Genomic DNA, 23,753 nt, shown 5'->3' with positions numbered 1-23,753 from the left:
CTGAGAGGGTGTCCACCCAATTGACATTTATTGACTTTTAACCTAATATTTTATGTTTTGATTAAGTTTTATTTGTATTTATTTATTTATTTTTGATTTGGTCACAAATAAATGACCCAAATTAAGCCCCAAGACTTAGCTGAACAACGGAGCACAAAAGGCCCAAAGTGGGTAAAGTTGTTGAGGGGCCTTCTCCAAGCATCCCTCCAAACAACGGCCTAAAATGAAGACGACCCCAAAACGAGAGGGTACCTGAATAAATTTGTAAGCCCAAACATACAATGACAGCCAACTAGTCACGTATCCAGTTGGAGAGCCGCCATTGGATCCAAATGCAACGAGGAGATCCAGGGGGAGAGACTTATGAGTACGTGGACTCCTCTCCTCTCTTAAGTCCCCTACTTGAGAGGGACTCCTGCAGAATCCATCAGCTCACTCGGATAAAGATGTCAAGAATATGCTTATTTGGAAGCAACCAACCTCCCCAACCTTCTGGGAGGCCAATTCCCCTCGCCATTGGGGGTTCTACCTATAAAATCAGGTTTGGCTCCCTCACAGAGGTCGACTGTTTTTTCGAACATTCATCTGCAAAATTCATTTTCTACACATATTATTCTCGAATTCTCATTATAATTCATTTCTTTATTCTTGTACTCTTTTTTATTTCAATATTCTTATTTCATTATCTCGTACTGACTTGAACGTCGGCGTATTAACCTCTTTTTACAGGTCTCGTTTTCAGAATTTTAAACACTGGACCCACCAAAATATCGATTAGACTGATATTTTGAAGTTATTGTTGAATTGATCGAGTTTTGTAATTTTATTTTCATTAATGAAAATATTTTTTTGAAGGACTTGTTGTATCGACTAGCCAATATCAAATAGCAATTTTTTTTTTAAAATATGATAAATTGATATTGTATGTCAAATTAAAATTTAAAAGTGTTGATATACAGAATTCAACCAAATTTGTTATAATTAAGATTTTGTACATAGTAATACTCACAAGAGCGGAGAGAAGAAAGTTGAAAAGTGTGAGTGGGCCCCCAGGCCACCCAATTGGCTATATATTACAAAAAAAGACAATTTTAAAAATATATATATTTATACTCCTAAATAGAACCTGGAGGCCTTAAAATAGCTATTTTTTATAGATAAATTGTGAATTGACTAATATGCTCTTATTTATATATCTACGCTTGCAAATAACCTTATATAACTAATTTTCTGTTCATATACACTTAAAATTAATTTATTTTATCAAATTTAATTAGTTTTTTTGTTTTATATCCTTTTTTTATTTGATTAAATAAATATAATAAAAATTAAAAGTATGCATGCTAATGGAATGATTTTTAAAAAAGAAATAGTTCAAAATTAGCAATTATTAACTTATAGTTCATGACTAATTTTCATATATTTATACTATTACAAAAGACAACTTTTTATTGTAATAATTTTTGAATTTGTCCTTTAATTCATTTATTTTCTTAAAAAATTGAATCAAAATAATAATTTTAATATTTTTTAATAATATCACAATTACGATATTTTTTTTCTTACCCACTACTCCATATTTCTTTCTCGTCGGACTTTTCTATATATGTCTATTCTCATTACAAACTTGTATGTTTTTAATAGTCTCATAATTACAATATATTTTCTCTGTCTCACCTAATCCCACGTTTATTTCTTTTCAGACTTTTTCTTTCCATGATTATTTTTTTCACAAATTTCTATATATATGTACACACACATCTCTATTAAATTTTACGGATCCGGATCCATTTTGGAATTAGCGGTATCTGGTTGTGATACAACTGTAACTGGGCCGAGCAAAGTTTTGGTCATTTTGAAGAAAAGCCTAACACTTGATCCATCCTCTCTCTGGAATTTCCAGTGCTTGATTTTTCTCCGTTTCGGAGCAAGTGTGGTTGAAGTCTACTGCATTCCAGATGTTTGATAAATTTCTTCAGAGAGATCTTGCGGTAATTTCCATCAGGGTTGACTTCAAAACTATGGCGAACCCCTTTAATGCTAAAGTGATGAAGAGACCCTTCTGGAATTCCGTTTATTCTTTGATGTACTGCTCGTCGTCGGCGGCGGCCATGAATGTGCTCAAAACTGGGGACGTTCTAAAGCAAGCCAGAGTATTTTCTACGTCCGACATTGCCGGATACTCCAAGCTGACCCATGACTCAAATCCACTGCATTTTGATTCTGAATGTGCAAGAAATGCAGGCTTCGAGGATATCCCTGTCCCAGGAATGCTCGTTGCTTCCTTGTTTCCTAGGATCATTGCTTCCTACTTTGTAAGTATTGGTACTATATTCTTATTGTTGTTAATTACGGTTTGATGTTTCATCATTTGATCATTGTATGCTAGGCAGAATTCGTTATAACTTCGACAATATTGTATGTGTTTGATATTATGACATGAGGTAGAATTAAAGATTGTTTTGCGGTATGTGTAGCCAGGGGCTATTTATGTGAAGCAAACTTTGGACTTCAGGTCGCCGGTTTTTGTTGGAGATAACATCACTAGTCAAGTGCAGGCAAGCAGTGTTAGACAAATGAAACAAAAATACATGTGAGTTCACTGGTCATTTTTACCCCTGAAGGTTCTTAATTTGCTTATTTCTCCCCACATTGAGCTTAAAATTATGATGTATGGCGTGTTTCGTGTGGCCTTCAGGGTGAAATTTGTGACGACATGCTTCAAGGATGGTGAGATTCTCGTTATTGGTGGTGAGGCCACGGCAATCTTACCCACCCTGGCCATGAAACAAGTTGACAATCACAGTTCGGAGTCAAAAGACTTTGGCAGCCCAACACAACTTCACTAGTTCGTGCCCACTCTTTACTCTTGCTCCAAAGTTTGAAGTTGGCTTATTGGATTGTTTGTAGCACTTGCTCGTAATGTATCAGTGCATTGTTGAATTGGAACTCATTCGTTCTGGTAATATATCCACTTCTTGCAGTAGTCTATAATAAGTAGCATGTTATGGCTCAAATTTGATGGCAGATGCTAGCTCGGGAGTCCTGAGGTTTCATGCAAATTATAACACAAAAGTAAAAGCGAATTCTGAATTTACCAACACTTACTACATTTTAGCGAGTGGAAGAGAAGATCAATCATTTATTATAAGTTCATTTTACGATCATGAAATTACCATTCTCTTTGAATCCTTCAACCGAAACATTCTTATCACCTTCAGCTAACACATTTCCACCTTAAAGACAAATAAGAGTGATACTAAATAATTCCTCAGCTCAAATAAAACAACTGCCCCCCCCTTCCCCAGCTTATGTGCTAGTGAACAATCCCAAAAATTTTCTATAAGAAACTAAGACAATATGACTATGCTCAATAAACTCCAGCGCCGGGCTGAGCAGCGGCAGCAGGTTTTTTAGGCTTAGGTTTTTCCACAACAATGGCTTGTGTAGTGAGCACCATTCCAGCAACAGAAGCTGCATTTTGCAGTGCACATCTGGTCACCTTCGCCGGGTCAATCACTCCAGTTTCTACCAAGTTCTCAAACTTATCACTCATTGCATTGTAACCGAACTCCCATTCACTTGCCTTCACTTTCTCCACGACCACCTCACCTTCAACCCCAGCATTTTGTGCAATCAAGGATGCTGGTGCAATTAGCGCCTGCAATCACATCATATGGTCGTTGTTTACCACAGTTTCACAAAAATTGCCAAAGAATCTTAAGTAGATATTTATTTGACAAACAACAAAATATGACGAGGATTTTGTTTCATGCACATCTAACATCTCATAGCAACCAACTGAATAAGAAGCAAAGAGTTTAAATCAATTCAGACTACATAACAGTAACAAATGACTCAAAAGTTTAATGAATCAATTAGCTATTGCAAGTTGGAAAATTGACGCATTCTTTACCTTTTGTATGATATCAGCGCCAATTCGCTCATCTGCATCTTCAAGCTTATCCTTGATTGCAGGAACATAAGTTGAGAGGTGAACTAATGCAGCACCACCACCAGGTACAATGCCTTCCTCAATGGCAGCAAAAGTCGCATTTTTGGCATCTTCAATACGAAGTTTACGATCTTCAAGCTCAGTCTCTGTTGCTGCACCAACTTTGATTACAGCAACTCCACCAGATAATTTGGCAATTCTTTCGGCAAGTTTCTCAGAGTCGTAAACAGAATCCGCCTCAGCCAATTCCTTCTTAAGTTGAGCAATCCTAGTTTGTAGCTCATCCTTCGATGCAGCATCAGCAATGATGGTTGTAGAGTCCTTGGTGATGGTTACCTTTCTAGCTATACCCAACTGGTCCAAATCAGTATTTTCCACAAGTAAGCCCAAATCAGTAGCTTGATACTCAGCTCCTGAAACATAAAAATATAAAAATGAATATTTTGCACTTAAGATCTCAGAAAATGCAAAACTGACTAGAACCTTGAGGCTCTTCACTCCTGTTAAACCATACTTAGAACATGGATGCATATCATTTTACATGTGCTTAAGCATTATGGCATGGGAATATTCATGGTACGCACCAGTCAAAATTGCAATATCTTGAAGAAGTGCTTTTCTTCTTTCTCCAAACCCTGGCGCTTTGATGGCAGCCACATTCAAGACTCCCCGGAGCTTGTTTACAACCAGAGTAGCCAAAGCCTCGCCAGTGACATCTTCAGCAATAATGAGCAAAGGTGCTCTTATTTGAGTGGTCTTCTCTAGCAAGGGAATGATATCCTTGATTGCTGAAATCTTCTGGTCCGTAACTAATATCCTTGCATTTTCAAATTCAACAATGAGCTTCTCAGGGTTGGTCACAAATTGTGGAGAGATATATCCTCTATCAATCTGTGAGCAATGAATAACCAACATGAGCATAAACGAGACCAGTAACAAGCAAAACGCAACAGAGGAAAGAGATCAATCGGAAGCATAAGAGAAGCGATGAAAAAACAAAGAAAGTTTTCCTAATTAACACAGACCTCCATTCCTTCTTCTACATCAACAGATGTCTCAAAGGAAGACGATGACTCAATGGATAATACACCATCAGGTCCAACCTTGTCAACTGCATCAGCAATCATTGTGCCAATGATCTCATCATTCCCAGAAGAGATGGAGGCGATGGCTGCAAAAATGAGATTGTCAGTATAAACAATTACTATGTTTTTTGGTGCTACCATCAATCACCATTTAGTAAACTGTAGAAACCAAATTATGGACATATTTAATGCAATACCTTTAATATCATCCCGACCCTTGACAGGTCTGGCTTTCTTTTCAAGCTCATCAACCAAACCCAGCACAGTTTTATCAATGCCCTTCTTAATTGAAACTGGGTTGGCACCAGAGCTAACACTCAGAAGGCCAAGTTTGATCATTTCACGGGCAAGAACAGATGCAGTAGTAGTCCCATCACCAGCAGAATCATTTGTCTTGCTAGCAACCTTCATAAAGAATCCAAAGCTTCAATAACATAATTAACTCATGCAATCAGGAGCAAATCACAAAGCAAAAAAAAAAAAAGTGATTTGTTCTAGCATACAGAAAGTTCACAAAAGTTTACACAGATTTCAGGGATTAGAAAAGAACACATGAAGAACCAACCTCCCTAATCAACGCAGCACCAGCATTTTCCATAGCATCAGGCAACTCTATGGCCCGTGCAATTGTCACTCCATCATTGACCACCTTTGGGGCCCCAAACTCATCCAAGACGACATTCCTCCCTGCATAGCATTAGACAAACTAAAACTAAGCATCTGTAACATTTATGCAACCTTACTACAAGAGGTTCTGCATTAAATCCAAAACACAGTTGCCCTCTTCATACACCAGCCCAGAAATATGTACAGGAAATGCAGAACAAGTGATGCACACTGAAAAGAACTTAAATAGTAGGATATACAAATAGTTGGCATCATTTAGCTGCTTATAATCACTAGCACTAACCATTTGCAGGGTTAACTCACATATCAGCTGTTTCGTAACTACAGTATATTCCGCTTTCTTCCACATCCACAACATAACAAACTAAAACCTACTTTTATCTTTGAACTCCACAATCTTTACAGGCAATTCGTACAATTGTTTACAATATCTTCACAAAAGAATTACACTTGCAAGAACTCATAGCCACAATATCCCGAAAATATAGGGGAGGATTCAATTTTCAAAGTTATCTTCTGCAGTCAACTGATTCATCAAAGTAATGAACTATATGGATAACACGACCACTGATACCGATCAGATAGCCACCAAAGACATCATTTTTCATTCACCCAACAATTCTCCAGTATAAAGCCAGCACGTAATATACCATGACCAATCATCAACAAAATCAGAAACTAGCTGAAATCACAGCAAGATTAACACAAGTAATAATACAAATTTGCATTCTTTCAAGAATTACCCCTGGGACCAAGAGTGAGGCCAACAGCATCAGCAAGTTTGTCGATACCGGACTGCATTGCAGACCTCGACCTCTGATCAAAAGCGATCTCCTTAGCATTAGCCCTCACCACAAACCGATTCTTGGATGGCTTCTGCCCAAACTTCTGCCCCTGCTGCAATTGGTTCACTCTCCTACTCTTCAACCCACCCTAAAAACAAAAACCCACAAAAGAAATCACACAAACAAATGAGAAATCAGCATAACTAAACACAAAACAAAGAAATATCAAGAAAAGAAAAAAAAAGGGGGGGGGGGGGTTTGTAGATTGAGAATACTTGTTTCGAAGGGAGGACGGAAGCAGAGGAGATAGCATTGGTGGAAGCCATTTTCAGTCAAAATGGAAGATGGTTTTTCCTCAGAAGGGCGTAGAAGTGAAAGGAAGCTGAAAGAAGAAATGTGTTTCTCGTTGAGGGGTTTCAGGTTTGGTTGGTGGGTGAGTGAGTAGTTGACACTAGGGCTTATAGTGTGTGTGTGTGTGTGTTCCAGAAGATTCTTATTTAGTTCGACAGCCATTAAGGCTCGATCTCGATAGTACCGAAGGTTGGTTGATGATTTTGCTTCCCGTGCGCACTCGGGCGCGGGCTTACATTTTCGTCGCTCCCCCCCTAACGTGGGCTTTCAGGAAGTTCTCGTTTGACTAAATTTGAAACAATTAGAATTTTATTATATAATCAATCTAAATAAATAAATATATATATAATATGATTGACATATTATTAACAAATTATAATAATTTATTACATAACAAGTATTCCTACAAATTTGAGCAAAAATGTAAGAGCTTCCAATAATATTTAAGTCGATTCACAACAACAACAAAAAAAAAGTAATTTTTAACAGTTCGTACTATATTATAATTTACAATAAGGGGTTGTTTATTCTGTCTTATTGAGCTGGATTGATTTCTAACTCAATCAAGTAATATTCAATATTTTCTTTGCTAGATTAAAATTTGATTTCAATCCGTCAACCCCAACACAATAAACCCAGATTATTTGTCAAGCCTTGGGGGGCAAGATCACTTTTTATAGTGAACGATTAATAATTGTTATGTGCTCATGATTAATTCGTACCGATCATAATTTTTATTTTAAATTATGATAAAAAATAAATTTTTTTATTATGAATACTCAAGCTATTTAAAATTTACTAAGCAATAAATTAACTCAATATTCTTCACCCTAAGATAACTAATTAATATAAATCAAATTAATTGCCTGTTATAAGCTTATGAACGTAGGAGGGATTTTTGTAATAGTTTAATATAAATATTTATAAATTTTTCATTGAAAATAAATTAAATTAGTAATTTTATAATTATAATTTATACCTATGAACTGATCAAATTAACCTTATCTCAAAAGTTATAGAATAAAATTCCCCAGTTCATTGATAAACTAAACATATTAAAATTAATTCCGACATACTCCAACTTTAACTTTTTAAATTTTTACTTTTATTTTTAAATATTTCTTTTACTTTAATAAAATTTATAATTTTTTTTATAATTTATTCTCACCATAAAAACAAAAATTGTTATAAGGATCTTACATCATACGATATAGAGTTTTGGTGATACAAAGTTGCGGCATTTGTAGAGATATATATTACACGAGCCTCCCAAAATCATCACAAACAAGAACTCGAACCAAATTATTAAAATTATCAAAAAAACTAACAAGTTTGAGACATTTGACACTACACAACTCCAACAGAACTATTATATAAATTTTATGGCATGCCGGATATAGAGACATGTTGGTATCGTGTCCATCTTTAATACATGTCAAATAATGTATACGATATTTTTTTTTTAATATTATGCATTATAATTTTTATTACAAAAAATAAATTTTCTATTACATTATAAATTTTTATGACTTAAAAATTATAATAAATCAATATTTTCTATCACAGGCATATAATTAAAACCAATGCAAAATATTTTAGTTATGGCCAAAAATTTATTTTAAATGCAGATGTTTTTATTATGGTCAAATATTTGTCATGATTTTTAACTTTGTTAATGTTTTGACATTATCTACAAAAATAATGACTAATAATATCAATTACACAAACGTGTTTAAACAGTATTTAACATAATTTTTTATTTTTAATGATAGTAATTAATTATGACAAAAAAATACGATATTTGTTCTAGTCTTTTCATATACCAACTCAAAATCTACTAATGAAAACCCTAGTGATCAGTAGGCAATGGGCATCGACACAAGGGGCAAACATGGTTTGCCCTCAGCCACCGGCCAATGCAATCCCCATGGAAAACATGCAAACAAGGCAAGCGAGTAACACGCGTTCCATGCAAAATCTCCTCCAGACAGACGGAACACGATTTTGCTGACTCTTCATCACTTTTACCATCATCTTTGTTGCCATCGTCGTGTATCACGCTTTCTAGTTCATCGACTGCCGAACTGCAGGCGGATTTGCATGCCATTAACGACGTCGCTTCCTCATAAAGCTCCATCTCATCCCGAGGCCTAGAGATGGCATCTGCATAGTCCCTCTCAAATTCTGGATCGACCCTTTTACGCTCTTCGTACCAAGAGACCCACGACCCGAATTCTTCATCCGGTACTACCACCGACTTGTCAATCTTTAACACCACGGGCAGGATCCGGCGCATTGAGTTTTCGGGTGCCCTTCGCAATTCGAGGAGAAACTCAGAGATTCTGTCAAAGAGTTGGTCGCTGGTCAAACTGCGGCCGCTGGGGCTTTCTATCCCAAGGTAGTTGTCCATCGATAAAGGGACCAAATTCTGGATCCATTGTCGCAGTGCCCCGGCTAGAATTCCCGGGTCAGTGTCGGGTTTACACTTGATTAATAGAGTTCCGCATAGGGAGAGGCCCGGAAATCTATGGATGAAATCTTTTTTGCAGAAATCTACGGATATCTGGTGCCTGATGAAGAACGCGGTTGTGCACCCGAGTGGTTTAAGCAGCAAGGTACGTGGAATATTGTTGTAGTAAGTTTGGTAAGCTTCGATTTCTAGGTTGTAATCTGGATGGGAATTCAGAGGAGGAAGCCATGCGGGTGGCGCCATGTTCTTGATGATTCTTATCAATGTGAGGGCATGGAATTCGGATTAGGGTACATAGTACAATTTAAATATAGGGATTCCAATCCCAACCAAAATTCTAATCAAAATAGAATTATTTGGCAAATATATTTATTATTTAATTAGAGTACAAATTTGACAAGTGATCAATTATATGGTAAGTGTAAACTTTACTAATCTTAATTTTTGAAGAGACGAGAGAGTAAGAGAGGTAACTTTGATTCAATACCAATTTATGGTGATTTTGAATTTTTAATTGTAAAGAAAAGTTCTTGCCGGTTAGAAGCCTCATCTATTTTAAATTAATTAAAACTTTACTCTGTATTTATCTAAATAAATGCACGTATTGCTTCAAATCTTTTCTACAAGACATAGATACTGATTCAATTTTGTATTTATCTCAAATAAATTCATATTTTTTATTATTAAAAAGTTTAATTCAATAAATTATTTATTCTGTCACTAATATTTTACTTTTATTTTAATTATATACTTTTTCAGTCATCAAACTTATACCAATCTCTTATAAGTATTTCTCATAAAGTAATTTTTTTAATTTTAAATCCGTAAAAATTGTTATTTTTTACAATTAAGATCTTTTTATTGACATATTTTTCCTTATATTTTTTGTTGGCTCACTAACACTAAAATATTCAAATTGATGTTTTTTGTCTTTTTCTTAGTTTAAATTGTTTTAGTTAGGTCTGATTTTAATCTTTCATAGTTGAAAAATCAAAGACAATTACTCTGTTTAAAATTAGTGAGCTATCTTCTAATTAAACTTATTGGAATTTGGCCCATGGCTCAACCCACCAAAGCCCCTGACTTGGATGGAGCCCACTTGTTGCCCGGCCCATTATCCAACTCGACCCACTTTCATGTCCCGGCTACTTAACTCCCTAACCCTAATCATTTCCTCCAAACTCCCTCATTTTTTAGCCGTTGTTTCTTTCCTCTTTCTTCTTCAATTATATCTCCCTTGATTCTCTAAACACTGGTTTCCATGATCTTGAAAAATCCTCCACCCCCTTCGTCTTTAATATCCGACCACTATAAAACCCTCACCCTCTTTTCTGGTTTGAAAAAAACCCGAATAGAACAAGAACAAAATCAAAAACCCTTTTTTGTGAAATACTTTGTGAGATTTTTCTTATGTGTGAAAGAAACTCCTTAGTGGAATTCTCAGTGATTCTAAGTGAAGTCTAAGTGGTCTTTTTGTGGGTCTTTGTGTTTTTGTGGGTTTTGCAACCGTGAGGGTTGCCGGTCGATGGTGGCGCTTGGGCATTCAATTGCCAGATCTGGCTCCTGAGCCAGTTATTTTTACTGCTTTCATATTGTGTATTTTATCTGTTATTCGTTCTTTATTCATTAATATGTAAATTATTGTATAAGGGTTTTCAAACTCGCTATTATCTCTGTAATTGTTGTTTCATTTGGGTTCATTACTTTAGGGACAAATTCCCAACAAAACTTTGATTCCTCATTTAATATTCAAAATTCAGCTATTTTATGTTACAAAATATATTTTGTATATTCTCCCATATAAATAATTTTTTTCTTCAGTGAAACAATTTTATGAAAGTTATTCTTTCAAAAGTTCAGCATAAAATATATTAGGGGTGGGCGTCGGGTCGGGTTCCTCGGGTTCGGGTTTGTCGGGTCGGGTACCCGACTTGTCGGATAGTGTATAACACTACCCGACCCCGAACCCGAGTAGGGCGGGTACCCGGTTAGTCGGGTACCCGACGGGTTCGGGTACCCGACTGTCGGGTTCGGGTAGTTGTCCTCAAGTTTTTTTTTTTTTATTATTATTATAAAGCAATGAAATTTTATTCATAAAATAAATTGCAATGGCAAAGAATCACAAGAGACATTCAATTTTTGCAAACATCATTACCAACCAACATGAACAAAATAATCCATCAAGTCATTACATTCTAATCATCAATTTACAATTACATGTGAAGTACTAGATCTAAAATAGTCCAAACTCCAAAGTAGTCCAATCAAATATCAATTATGGTTGAATCGACTCCCAATTTTGTCAGCTCTATATGAAAACAAACAAAAAAAAGATTGAGATTAATATAAATAAAAGTATATAGAATTTAATATAAAACAAAGCAAAAGAAAAAATAAAAAGTACCTTGCTCAAACATTTCAATTTGACTTAAATCTTCTTCTATGCTTATTGGCTTGGAATCTTTACGGATCCAATTTTGAGCACAAATAATAATTTGAACAATTTTAGGAGAAAGTGAACAATTATATCAGTGAAGGGATCAACCAATTAACTGAATAAAAAGTATCGAAATATACTCCCAATAAGAAAATGTTGCTTTGACAGATATAGATGTGAATCATGTGATTACAAATATTTCCTCCAAAATTTGGGTATGAAAAAAGCACAAACCAAATTACCATGAACTTAGATGATATAAATATTTGGATTCTAATCTCAACCAAAATTCACTAAAACAAAAAAATAACAGAAGCCCATTAAACCTTTAACTTTGAGGAATTTAAGCAGAACTGAGACCCTATACATGAAATTCAGGACTTCATAATGATGGAAAATGGTGCATACACAGTAGAATTTTGTTTCTCCTTCTTTCAAGAATTTTGTTAATGTGAATTATGTGATCAATTTATTGCTGGCTGTCCTTCCGTCTAACGAATAATTGACATTCGTCTTAACCCAACTACAGAACACTTGAGCAAAAGCAGTATCTTTCGTTCGAAAATGGCTGCCGCAGGTGTAAAACAAGCTCTCTCCAGTATTCTTTAATTTTCTTAATGTGATCTATAGACTGTTATTCGTTTTCTTTTTGTTTATGTTTTTTTGTTTTTCATTCTATCCCTTAAATTACTTGAACCGCTTGATACACAGAAATCTGTCTTCCAAGTTAGCCATGAGGAGCCTAATAATTCTGATTTAAGTTAGCTTCTGTAAAATACTGACATTAATTTAAAGAAATCATTCAACTAAGTTTTGATTCTCCAGTTCCTACCATTAATGCATAAATAGATTTCTAAAGATCATATGTAGAAGTGTAGAACAGTAGAAGGGTGCTTGAACAAATAAGCATGCTGCGTATTGACACCTGAGAAGAGTATCTTGTATGAGACAGACAGATAGTAGCAGCAAACAGAGAGCAACTTCATCACTTTGAAATTTGAAGCTAAGGAAGAAGGCAAAATTGCAGAAACATTATATCATATACAGATTCCTTACCGTGCGGCGAGTGACGGCAAGAAGGCGACAGCGAGTCTTGTGCGACGGTGAGTCTTGTGCGACAGACGGCGAGAAGGGTTAGTGAGAGAGAGGGAAAACACAGACTGAGAGGGAGGAAGAAGTGGTAGGAGACGGGATAAAACCCTACAAAATTTTTCCCCCTTTTTCAATCGGGTACCCGATCGGGTTAATCGGGTTGAGTATTATAACCCGAACCCGATCCGATTAAAAATAGGCGGGTTTCGATTTATCCGAACCCGCCAAAAAAACCCGAACAAACCGACTCCTTTTACCCGAACCCGATCGGGTCGGGTCGGGACCCGATGAACCCGACTCGATCGCCCACCCCTAAAATATATTATGAGCTTTACATGATTGCATTTATTACAGTAACAAAATGGCGATCATGCTCGACACTTTCTAACATAAAATTCTATGAATGTTGCTTTATTAAAATTTTAATATAAAATATATTATGAGCTTCACGGGATTCACTTATAACAATACAAAATGATAATCATACTTGATAGTGTGTATGTAATTTAAATTTTCGGTATAAAGAGAAATAAGGCAAAATGATGTGAGAACTTTGAAATATTTTCATTCTAAATGTGTATGACAAAACTATTGATAAAATTAAGTGATCAAAAAAATGTCACGTAATGTTGAGGGTACTTTAGTCCATACATTCTTCCAATTAAAATTATCTAGGCCCTCAAACAAGCATTTGTTGATAACCCTCCACCCCCACCAAAAAAAAAAAAAGAAATTGTGGGACCATAAATTTTTTGATACAATTCACTATCTAGGATAATCTAATGATTACAAAATAATTCAAATAGTATAATCTTGATCTCTCGTTGTATTTATAAAAGATTTTTTTGTTCTTTTTCAATCATCTTTTAATTGAGCTTTTGTCTCCATCAACAGCTCCCAACTCTTAAAACGACCGAATATTTAGGAGTTCGAATAAGCAAGTTTTATTTAATACGAGCTCGGCCTACTTATTTCCTTGTTAGGATTCCAACTGGCTGGCATATAAATTATGAATAGCTCATTAATCATCTTTCCATCCCTGTCTGTGTAAGTCGTTGCTTCTCTTTAAATACTTCAATATTTCTAAATTAGGTGATCTAGTATATAGTGTTCTGTTTCTCTTCATCTCACTTTTTTAAGTGTGAATTTTATTTCAAAAAATATGAGTGCTCACAAAATTTGGGAACAGTTAGATATCCATTAGGTATTTTTCATCCCAATGAATCTCTCAAATAAATTTCTTGTCGAAATTAGCACTTGCTACTTACATCCTTTGTTGAAGTTGAGGGTCTGCTTATTTGAAAGGGAAGAAAAAAAACCTGCATTGAAGGTATCAAACCAAATGCATGCATTATAATATTTGGTTTTGTTTTCTGAATGTTTTATTTTCTTTGAAAAGATAGAGAGAGAAAAATAAAGATAAATAAGTGTGCGTTGAATATAGACTGTATGTTTGATTTGATTTTTAGAAGTAATTTAAAAAAGTTCAAAATAAGTGGTGTAGGTTTGATGTTAGGATTTTGAGATAAAAATCATTGTTTGTTGTCAAATTATATCTCTTTTATATATATGTGTATATATAGAGGTATTATATTTTTTTTACTGTCAAATGTAGTTTCTATAATTACAAAAAATAGATGAGTGATTTATATAAATAAATTAGGGGTGAAAATATAATCATTCCTAATAGTAAAATCTATTTACAATGCTATATAAAAAATAAATAATTATATCAACGATTCATTACTCTATTTGAAATGTGAATAAGATAGATATATGAGAAATGCAAAATTGGTTGAAAAGCAAAAAGCCCAAAGGGATTTTGAGGTGTGAAACTCAGAAAATACGTAGGTAATGCAATTCAACCACCCCCACCATCTAACATTGGACTTCCGACTTCTTGGAAGCTACGTTGCGTTCCTTTCAACATTTCTTACGAGGTCCAACGTCACTGCCCAAAAAATAAAAATTGAAAAATTAAGTGAGAATTATATTTTTAATAAAAAAGAGTTGTTTTGTCACAATAATAAATTTTATATTTTTAATAATTAGTATTATTTTTAAAACTTTTTATTAGTAAGTATTAGTGACTAAAAGTTGTCGCAGAAGTGATGTGGGTTTGAATCTTAACTTATTAAAGTGTTTGGTGAAAATAAAATCTTCGATAACAATCAAATTGCACAAAATAATAAATAATAATAAACTCATACAAAATAAAATAAATAATCTTGCATCCAGTGGACCAAACTCGAATTGATGATCCTATATTTATGTTGATCTCAGCCTTCACCAGTTTAATGTTGCAAATGTTAAGCATTCTGGTTTAGAAATTCTTGACATTTCTCAACTTAAAGTTTGAAACTTCCTTTGACTTGCATCCACTTTTTACATGAAATAGTGAAGTCCATTGGTAAGAAAGAATTTGGTCACGGTCCAATTTCCTTAAGAAAGGTCAATATCGTAGCTGACATGCATTTTCAAGATTAATTAGTTTAATTTCCTGTAATTATGGTTTGATTAATGATGATCTTATTGAATTTAAAGAACTCAATTTTGACCCTTTTTTTCCCATTAGGAGATTAATTATGTCATTCAAGTGCTCATCCCCCGCCTAACAAATTTGAAGAGGTAAAACAAATGTAGGTATTTTCGCAATTAACAATTTGTTAATTCTAATTTTAACTAATAAAATCGAGGATTCGAATTAGAATTATTCCCACTATTTGCGTGGTGGTTATCGACTTCTCTAAACGTAATTATTATTTATTTATCATACGGGTGTTTGCAAAAATATAAATAATTTATAATTTATAATTCAAATCGGAACTAAATCAAAGTGTGTGGAAATATAACTTGTGCTTATGTTTCTTTTAAGTTAAATAAGGTTGAAATAAGTTAAAAATTGTTAGTTGGTTAAAGGATGTTTATTGCAGCTTGAGGCATTTTCTTAGATACGTAGAATTATTTTATAACTTTTTTTTTTCTTTTTTGCATATATTCAAAATGTGTCTCCTGATTATAATGGTAAAGACAGTTAAGTAATGTCACAAATAATTTGATAATACATCGCTCTTACAAATACTTCTGCATTAACTTTTTTCTACTTATAACTATTATTTCCAAATACTCTCAGCTTTTACGTTTCAATCAATTTATTCATTTTTTTTGTGGGATATTTTATTCACCAAACCCAACTGGTATGGATTAAATGTGAAATGACCTTGTTACCCAGAGTTTTTTTTTTTTAAAAAAAAAAAAAACAAATCACCCAACTTAATATTATCTTTAGAGAATAGGTTGCTAAGGGTACATTTGGAAAAGCAAAGAGCAGAGCCTGCTAATAGAATAGAACTATGCACCCGTGTGACTTTCTCGTATATTCAAGATTCTTCAAAATCGATTTCTATTAGAATAATTATAAATAATCATTTATGTTAAATTAATAGTCACTAAATCTAAATATAATATTCAAATAAACTCTATATTCGAACGCTAAATCCAAATCTTTTTCCATAAGTTGTCGAAGTTTTCTCCTTCCTAAAAAGTTAAAACTATTAAATCAATCAACACACTTGAAACCACATTGAATTCAATATTTTTTTCGCAGCACTACAAAAGACTCATAATAATTCTTTATGAAATTAAGATTTTTAACACTTGTCACGTAGTTATAAAATTTCAATACTTTTAAATAATGTAGCGATCAGCATTAGTCCCCCGTCTCCACATTTTTTATCTCATTTAATTACATAAGTTTTAGACTTATTTTTATTAATAATAAAAATAGAAGTAAATTGTTGTGTTGCATCACGAGTGAGCGAAGCAGTCCTTATAGTTAGGGACCAAACAATAATATTTGTTTTATAAAAGGGCATTCGATTGTGCTGTCAGTCTTTGAAAATTTTCATATTATTTTTTTTAATTATCATTGTATAATTATGTTCCTAGATCTAAATATAATTAATTCCACCCTACCCACTAATTCTCTTGTGTGAACAAAATCCCATAACCTAATCCCATATGATTAAAAAAACAATACTATTAGTACCAACTACCAAATCAAAATTATAAAATACGTTCATATTATGCATACATACAACAAATCAACTAATAAAACTAATGAAAAAATTATATTTTTTCTGCTATTATCACCAAATATAAAATATAAAAAATACATTTTTATTACGCATATACAACAAATAAACTAATAAAATTAATGAAAACTATATTTTTTTCGCTATTATTACCAACATTAAAACAAATAGATTGGAATATAATGTTCACATTACGTATATGCAACAAATAAACTAATAAAAACCGTATGAATTTTTTAACAATTCCTTTTCAACAAAAGATCCATGACTCTGACCAAAAAGACCCACGCCAACATTTTTTAATCTTCCAAAAAACAATCATGAGGAATGAAGAAAATAGTCATTTTCCAAAGTAATTAAACATCATTTTGTGTAAAATACATCTCAGCAAATTTCCCCTCCTCAAAACCTAAGATTGAAATTTTGTACATACATCCGATTCCAATCAAAATCAACTACCTCACTTTTCACCATTCACACAGTAATTAATGGAGCACTCACTAATTAATTATAATTAATTATATTAATCACATGACTTATGTTGACTTAACTTCTATTTAAGCAGCTGACAATCTGATCATTCCGCTCCATCATCATCAGCCCCTCCAACTTAATTGCAGCTTAATCCATTTCCTCAAACATAATCAAGATTAAGCAGAAGCTGATAAGATCAGAGATCATGAAGCAGCTTACAGCTTTTTTTAAGTTGTCCATCTTTATTCCTCTTCTTCTCGTTGCATGTTTAACAAGAGCTCAAGAAGTTGGTAAGTTGATCATCATGCATGACTTATATTATAAATATGAATATTTATTTTCGGCATTTATTTATTTATTTCGGTTGATGTAGATGACGAGAGGGAGTTCAGCTACGAGGAAAACAGCGAGATCGGGCCGGCGCACTGGGGAGAAATCCGGCCCGAATGGAAGGAGTGCAGCTCCGGGGAAATGCAATCTCCCATTGATCTGCTGAATGAAAGGGTTGAAGTAGTTTCCCATTTGGGCAAACTCAAGAGAAGTTATAAACCCTCCAACACTACCCTTATCAATCGTGGTCACGATATGATGGTAATTTATTTTATTTTATTTGTCTTGTAAATTATAAATAATATTTTATTTATTCCTTTTTATAAAATATATATATATATATATATGTGTGTGTGTGGAGTGCAGTTAAGATGGCCTGGAGGAGCAGGGCACATAAATATCAATGGAACCCTATATCAACTCAAGCAATGCCACTGGCACTCACCTTCAGAACACACTATCAGTGGCAGGAGGTACTTTGTTGTATTTTTTTTTTTTTTTCTTAAAATATAACATCCATCTATTTACGATTTAAGTAACCTAACATAGACATCCACAAATACAAAAAATAAAAAAATAATAATTATTTTCATTAATAACAGGTTCGACATGGAAGTTCATCTAGTCCACCAAAGCGATGATAATCGTATTGCAGTAATCGGAATTATGTACAAAATCGGGCGCCCCGACTCTTTCTTATCCATGGTAATTAGACACGCTGCACCTATTTGCCCTTGATCCTGCAATATCATTAGCATTACATATATATATGTACATGTATTTATTTCAATATAATTTTTCATACTTTTTTTAATAGATGAAACGCAATTTAAAAGCAGTTGCTGAAATGCGAGACGTAGAAAAAACTATCGGAATTATCGATCCCAAACTCATAAAATTGGGAAGTAGGAAGTACTATAGGTACATTGGTTCACTCACCACTCCTCCTTGCACTCAGAATGTCATCTGGACAATTGTGAGAAAGGTAAGTGCAAGATTAACCACCAAATTATTACATTTTGTGAATGAAACTAATCAATATAACTAATTATAGTTTTTATTTTCATATAATTTCAATAGGTCAGAACTGTAACTAGAGAACAAGTTGAATTGATACGTGATGTTGTCCACGACGTAAGTTGTTCTGCTTTTTCTTGATTTTTTTTTTTTTTTTTGAAAAATTAATTATCTTCTTAGCTAAATAGATGTGATTATTTTTTACAGGACTCAGAAGCAAACGCTAGACCCATCCAACCGGTGCACGAGCGTCTGGTGGAACTTTATAGACCAAGAGATGGAAATTAAAATTGTTTACACTATGTATAATTAAATAATATTCAACAGTATTTATTCAAATATATATAAACCACGAGGATTAATTAGCATTAGAAATTCAATAATAAATAGGATAAGATACTTTATTTGTCTTCTTTTTGGGTATTGTTTATTCGTTATTTATTATATACTCAATAAAAATGATACTTTTTTGTGCATGCACTTCTGTTCCAATGATATAAACGTGCGATACGTATCAATAATTATGATATCACATCAAAATTATATATGTTTTATTTCTAGAATATATATATAGGGTGAATAACAATTTACTCCTCTTTGATGTTGAAATGAGCACGTTACCCCCCTATGAAAAAAGTATAGCAATTTATCCTCCTGTACTTTTTAAAATGAAGCAATTTACCTCCTTATACAGGGAGGTAAATTACTTCATTTTAAAAAATATATGGACGTAAATTGTTGTATTTTAAAAAATATAGGAAGGTAAATCGCTATCTATTTCTTCATAAGGGGGTAATTTGCTCATTTGCGATATCATAAGGGGGTTGCTTGCATTATATATATATATATATATATATATATATAATTGTGTACAAATTAAATTGACTACACCTGAAAAATCAAAATAATTGGTTAAACTGAATATGTCATTGATTATGTTTTTATATTATAATCATTTCTGTTTACTTTTAGTTATGAAACAATTTAATGTTGTCTTAAGGGGAATAATAATCAAACTATACAAGAAACATCATAAATATAGATGGCAGGAGGGGCCAAATATAATTGAACTCTACCAGTACGTCATAAAATGTGATGGAATGTTTTCTATTTTTTTTTTAATATATTAGGTTACGTTCACGAGCTGAGAATGATATAAATTTGATTACGGTATAGTATTTGTATTTCACACAAATTGTACAAGTTAGTCAAAATTGGCGAGGCGGTCGTAACTTTAAATCTCACCGACAAGCGAATATTTATCTATTTTAATAATAATTATTAATTAATTATAAATAATTGATATTAATTATTATTTATTAAAATTTATAATGTAACTATAACCAATTTACTAAAGAGAAAAGAAAAAAAGACATTGAAAGCAAACTTGGATATTGATACATAATAAAAGTTAGAATAGGTGATGATAAAGTCAATTAAATTGATAGTTATGTTATTCATTTGGCAATTGTGATGTAATGTAATATTATTTATGAATAAAAGTGAATATTCATTTTGGCATTAATCTTTGTTGTGCTACAGTACTTGTGTTATATTATGTTAATATCATAACAAAGCACACAAACCAAAACTAACAACTCATGTAGTTGGACCGCCATGCACTAACTGCTGAAGATTGAGTTTGAAATGTTCTAAGTTCAGGATTTTGATACAAAACATCTAGTTTCATATAGATACTTGCACTAAGCATCGCACGCATTAGATGAGTGTCATGTTTTATTGACTATATAGACGCTGGAAGTTTATGTGATCTTAGTGGTTTGGTTGACTGGTTGTGAAGTCAACTGAATTTACTTGTATGGAATCTCGTATGAAATTCTTGGAGGCTTTGTTCGTATGACTAAAATTCCGTGGCCCTAATAGTATGGCAGTAGTCCTCAAACTTGAAGAACCCTAATAGTGACATGCATGTGATGGTTGTATCTTGGATATGACAAGAGATGATCATGTCGTAGACATGATCCTTATAAGCTTTGTCTAGTGATATCTGTGCGCTCTAATATGTTTTCAGGCTCAAAGAATTTGTAGCTACAGTGATTGGTCAAATAGAAAATATTTTTTTATGTCGAGTCATAGAGTGAATGCAGTCTCGAGTTTTGAACGTAATATGCCTAGTATATGATGTGAACCGACGCCCAATTCAATGCCCTAAATTAAGATTGGGAAACGATAAGTAGAATGACCGTACCCGTACGGAATTCAGAAGCCTAAATGTCCACAAAAATTCACCTAATCTCTAGTGACATGTTCATTTCTAAATGGCCACACATGGTGATGAGCATTTCTAATTAATAGTTAATAATTAATAATTAATTTAATTTAATTAATCTATTATGTTGAACATAAGCCCAAGTTTAGTTGAGGGTGAACTTAAAGAATCACACACAAATCACTGAAATATAAAAATTAATTTGATTGGATCAAATTTATTCCGAAAGGTATGAATAATTGAACTGTTTATACATGGAATAGTCCATTGGATGGATGACTCAACACTAAATTAATTGAATGAATTTATTTGGTCTTACTTTAATTGATAAATTGGATTTATGAATTATTAAAGGAGTTTGAACTTATGTCTTTAATTGGATTAGGTAATACTAAATCAAATTTAGTTGGGCTTTAAATTAAATTGGATTTAATTGAAATCCAATTAGACTATGAGCTTGTTTTGATTTATTTGAGATGAAGTATGTTCACTAAATTGGGGCCCAAAGACTGAGTTGACTTTCATGTAAGAAAATGAAGAGTTGGACTCTTCTATGTATGGAAAATGAGGTTGGCCGAGTTGTACTTTTGGGAGCCTTATATGTCCTTTCATATGGTATGATGTAGGTTACTTGATTGAAGGGATTGAGTTTTTCATTAGAATAGGTGATTAGAAAGTCATATGCTTATTTTCATGCTTCCATAGCGTTCTTGCCAAGTCTCGGACCATACCGATCCTTTTATTTTTTAGTGACTAGGTCATTTCTCACTCTCCCACATAACAAGCTAGCCTAATACACTCTCCCTCAACTCGCAAGCTCTTTGCGTCCCTCTCCTCTATCCCTTTCTTGCTTCTTCTATGATCTAAAATCATTTGAAAAACTAAAAAAAAATAAAAAAAAAAGGACACTAATCCATAACGTGATTCCTTAGATCACTTTCTTTCATAGTTTCATCTTTTCAAGCAATATGATTAATACTACTCCCATGTGTGGTGTGGATATCCTTAGAGGATCTCTATATTGAGATATCGAATATGGATGTTCATCGAAAAGGAAATAATACATACATAGTCGATTACAAGAAAGCAACAAAGATAATGCTTGATTAATGATTTCGCATCTCTTGTTGTTTTTTCCATCCATAAGCCTTATGTGCATGTTTAGTATGTATGTTTAAATCTACATATTTTACACCAAATGCTTAAGAACGATTAAGGGTACACACCTTAATCGAATTTTAGATTAAATTGTGATTATCTTGGTTCATGATAGGATATAATTAAATATTAATTTATTTATTTTTTACTTTTTGTTTGGCATAATATGGTTGATTGTTACAGTTTTATGTTTAATAACAAATATGAGTCATATGATTAAAGCATATTTTACATGTTTGCATAAAAGACAAAATTACTTGTCAAATACTAACATTCTCTTTTTCCTCAACAATTTTCTAGTAAAATTTTTCTTTTTTCTTAGCAATTTTATGAATATTTTACTTTCTTTAAAATTAGCTTATCAAAAACAAAATTAAAAAACTAGAAAATAGAAACCCGACTCTCCTCCAACTCGTGTTCTTTGACCAAGAGGGATAACAATGCCACCTCCAGCCTAGGCGCAACCATTGATCAAACTAAAACAATCATGCAAATGGTGAGGAATTTTAAGTATGAGGTAGTGTATCTTTTGATTAGTTGGTATGGAATCGAGTTTTCTTGTTCTGGAAAGAACTTAACAAATCAACTTCGAATTTGTTTAGCTTAGGCTGGATTGAGTTGGATATCAATCTAATCTAACTTTATACTTTGTAACTATTTTGACTTGATATCTTATTCCACCTCCACTCCTGGAATCAATTACCCGACATAAATTCTATTAGTTTCATGTAAGCTATGAGATGTTAAACACATTGAAGCTTAAATTTAAATTACAATACAATGTTGTAATTAGCAATTAAATTGCCCGTCCGATTGCTACTATGATGCTGATCCATGCATAAGGGGTTCAATTGAATTGTTGAGATATACCGGCTTTGAAACACTCCGTTTGATGTAGATGACTGAACATTCTCAACAACGGACCTCTTTTCAAGCAAGCGGTTGAAAAACGGCTATTAGTTGCTGACAAGGTATAAGAGTTTGACTATCATTCATGGTAGGAACACAAATGTCTTCTCTTAAAGTTGATCAATGCCACCTATGATGGAATCTCTTTTAATTCTATGCTAGTAGGCGTTAAAGGATTACGATAAATCAACAATTAATCAACATATAAGATAATAGAACTTGTTTCTCAGCAACAAAGCAAGAGATGAGTTGTGTGTTGTATTGCAATCAAAACCCTTTATTTATAGACCTTCTCAAATGCAATTTTCAACTTATATTCTCATTAGTGCAAAAAAGAAAACAATGACAATTTTGACTAGAGGAAGATAAGTTTGTTTACAAATTATTCCTTCTTCTTGCAAAGAGTAAGACAATTTGACTTTTTCATTTTATGGAAAAATGTACAACTTTGTCTTTTCATCTTACAAAGAGAAATTTAATTTGACTTTGTCATCTTATGAAAAGAAATCCAACTTGGATTCTTCATCTTATGAAGATATGTTCAATTTTATTTTTTCATCTTATGAACATCCAATTTTGCTTTTTCCTATATGAAAAGAGAACTTTACTTCTTTATCTTATGAAGAAAAGTTTAACTTTGCTTCTTCATCTTATGAAGAGAAGTTCAACTTTGCCTCTTACTATTATAAAGAAAAGTTTAACTTTATTTCTTCATTTTAAGAAGAGAAATACAACTTGA

At 33.0% G+C, this 23,753-nt stretch overlaps 3 protein-coding genes across 3 annotated transcripts; 2 read left to right on the top strand and 1 right to left on the bottom strand.

The window, feature by feature from the left end:
• The first annotated feature begins 1,720 nt into the window (after positions 1-1,720).
• LOC105170735 (3-hydroxyacyl-[acyl-carrier-protein] dehydratase FERN, mitochondrial-like) lies at positions 1,721-2,997 on the top strand. The gene is made up of 3 exons (XM_011091633.3): positions 1,721-2,315; positions 2,478-2,593; positions 2,699-2,997. The coding sequence occupies exons 1-3, from the start codon at positions 1,959-1,961 to the stop codon at positions 2,847-2,849; spliced, it is 624 nt and encodes a 207-aa protein (XP_011089935.1). The 5' UTR covers positions 1,721-1,958; the 3' UTR covers positions 2,850-2,997.
• A 125-nt stretch (positions 2,998-3,122) lies between these two features.
• LOC105170734 (ruBisCO large subunit-binding protein subunit alpha) lies at positions 3,123-6,927 on the bottom strand. Its single transcript, XM_011091632.3, has 8 exons — positions 6,728-6,927; positions 6,411-6,600; positions 5,606-5,727; positions 5,238-5,445; positions 4,981-5,126; positions 4,540-4,846; positions 3,917-4,368; positions 3,123-3,661 (listed from the first exon to the last, which is right to left on the bottom strand). Exons 1-8 carry the CDS (start codon positions 6,776-6,778, stop codon positions 3,371-3,373), a joined length of 1,767 nt encoding a protein of 588 aa, XP_011089934.1. The 5' UTR covers positions 6,779-6,927; the 3' UTR covers positions 3,123-3,370.
• Positions 6,928-17,496: 10,569 nt separating this feature from the next.
• On the top strand, positions 17,497-19,187 carry LOC105170874 (alpha carbonic anhydrase 7). The gene is made up of 7 exons (XM_020696900.2): positions 17,497-17,660; positions 17,744-17,961; positions 18,067-18,173; positions 18,303-18,405; positions 18,518-18,685; positions 18,781-18,834; positions 18,925-19,187. Exons 1-7 carry the CDS (start codon positions 17,576-17,578, stop codon positions 19,003-19,005), a joined length of 816 nt encoding a protein of 271 aa, XP_020552559.1. The 5' UTR covers positions 17,497-17,575; the 3' UTR covers positions 19,006-19,187.
• Positions 19,188-23,753: the final 4,566 nt, after the last annotated feature.

The sequence above is a fragment of the Sesamum indicum genome, linkage group LG9 (genome assembly GCF_026168435.1).
Source record: "Sesamum indicum cultivar Baizhima isolate 11 linkage group LG9, ASM2616843v1, whole genome shotgun sequence".
Taxonomy (NCBI): Eukaryota; Viridiplantae; Streptophyta; class Magnoliopsida; order Lamiales; family Pedaliaceae; genus Sesamum; species Sesamum indicum.
Note: the sequence above shows the minus strand (reverse complement) of the source record. Positions and strands in the feature narration are given on the sequence as shown.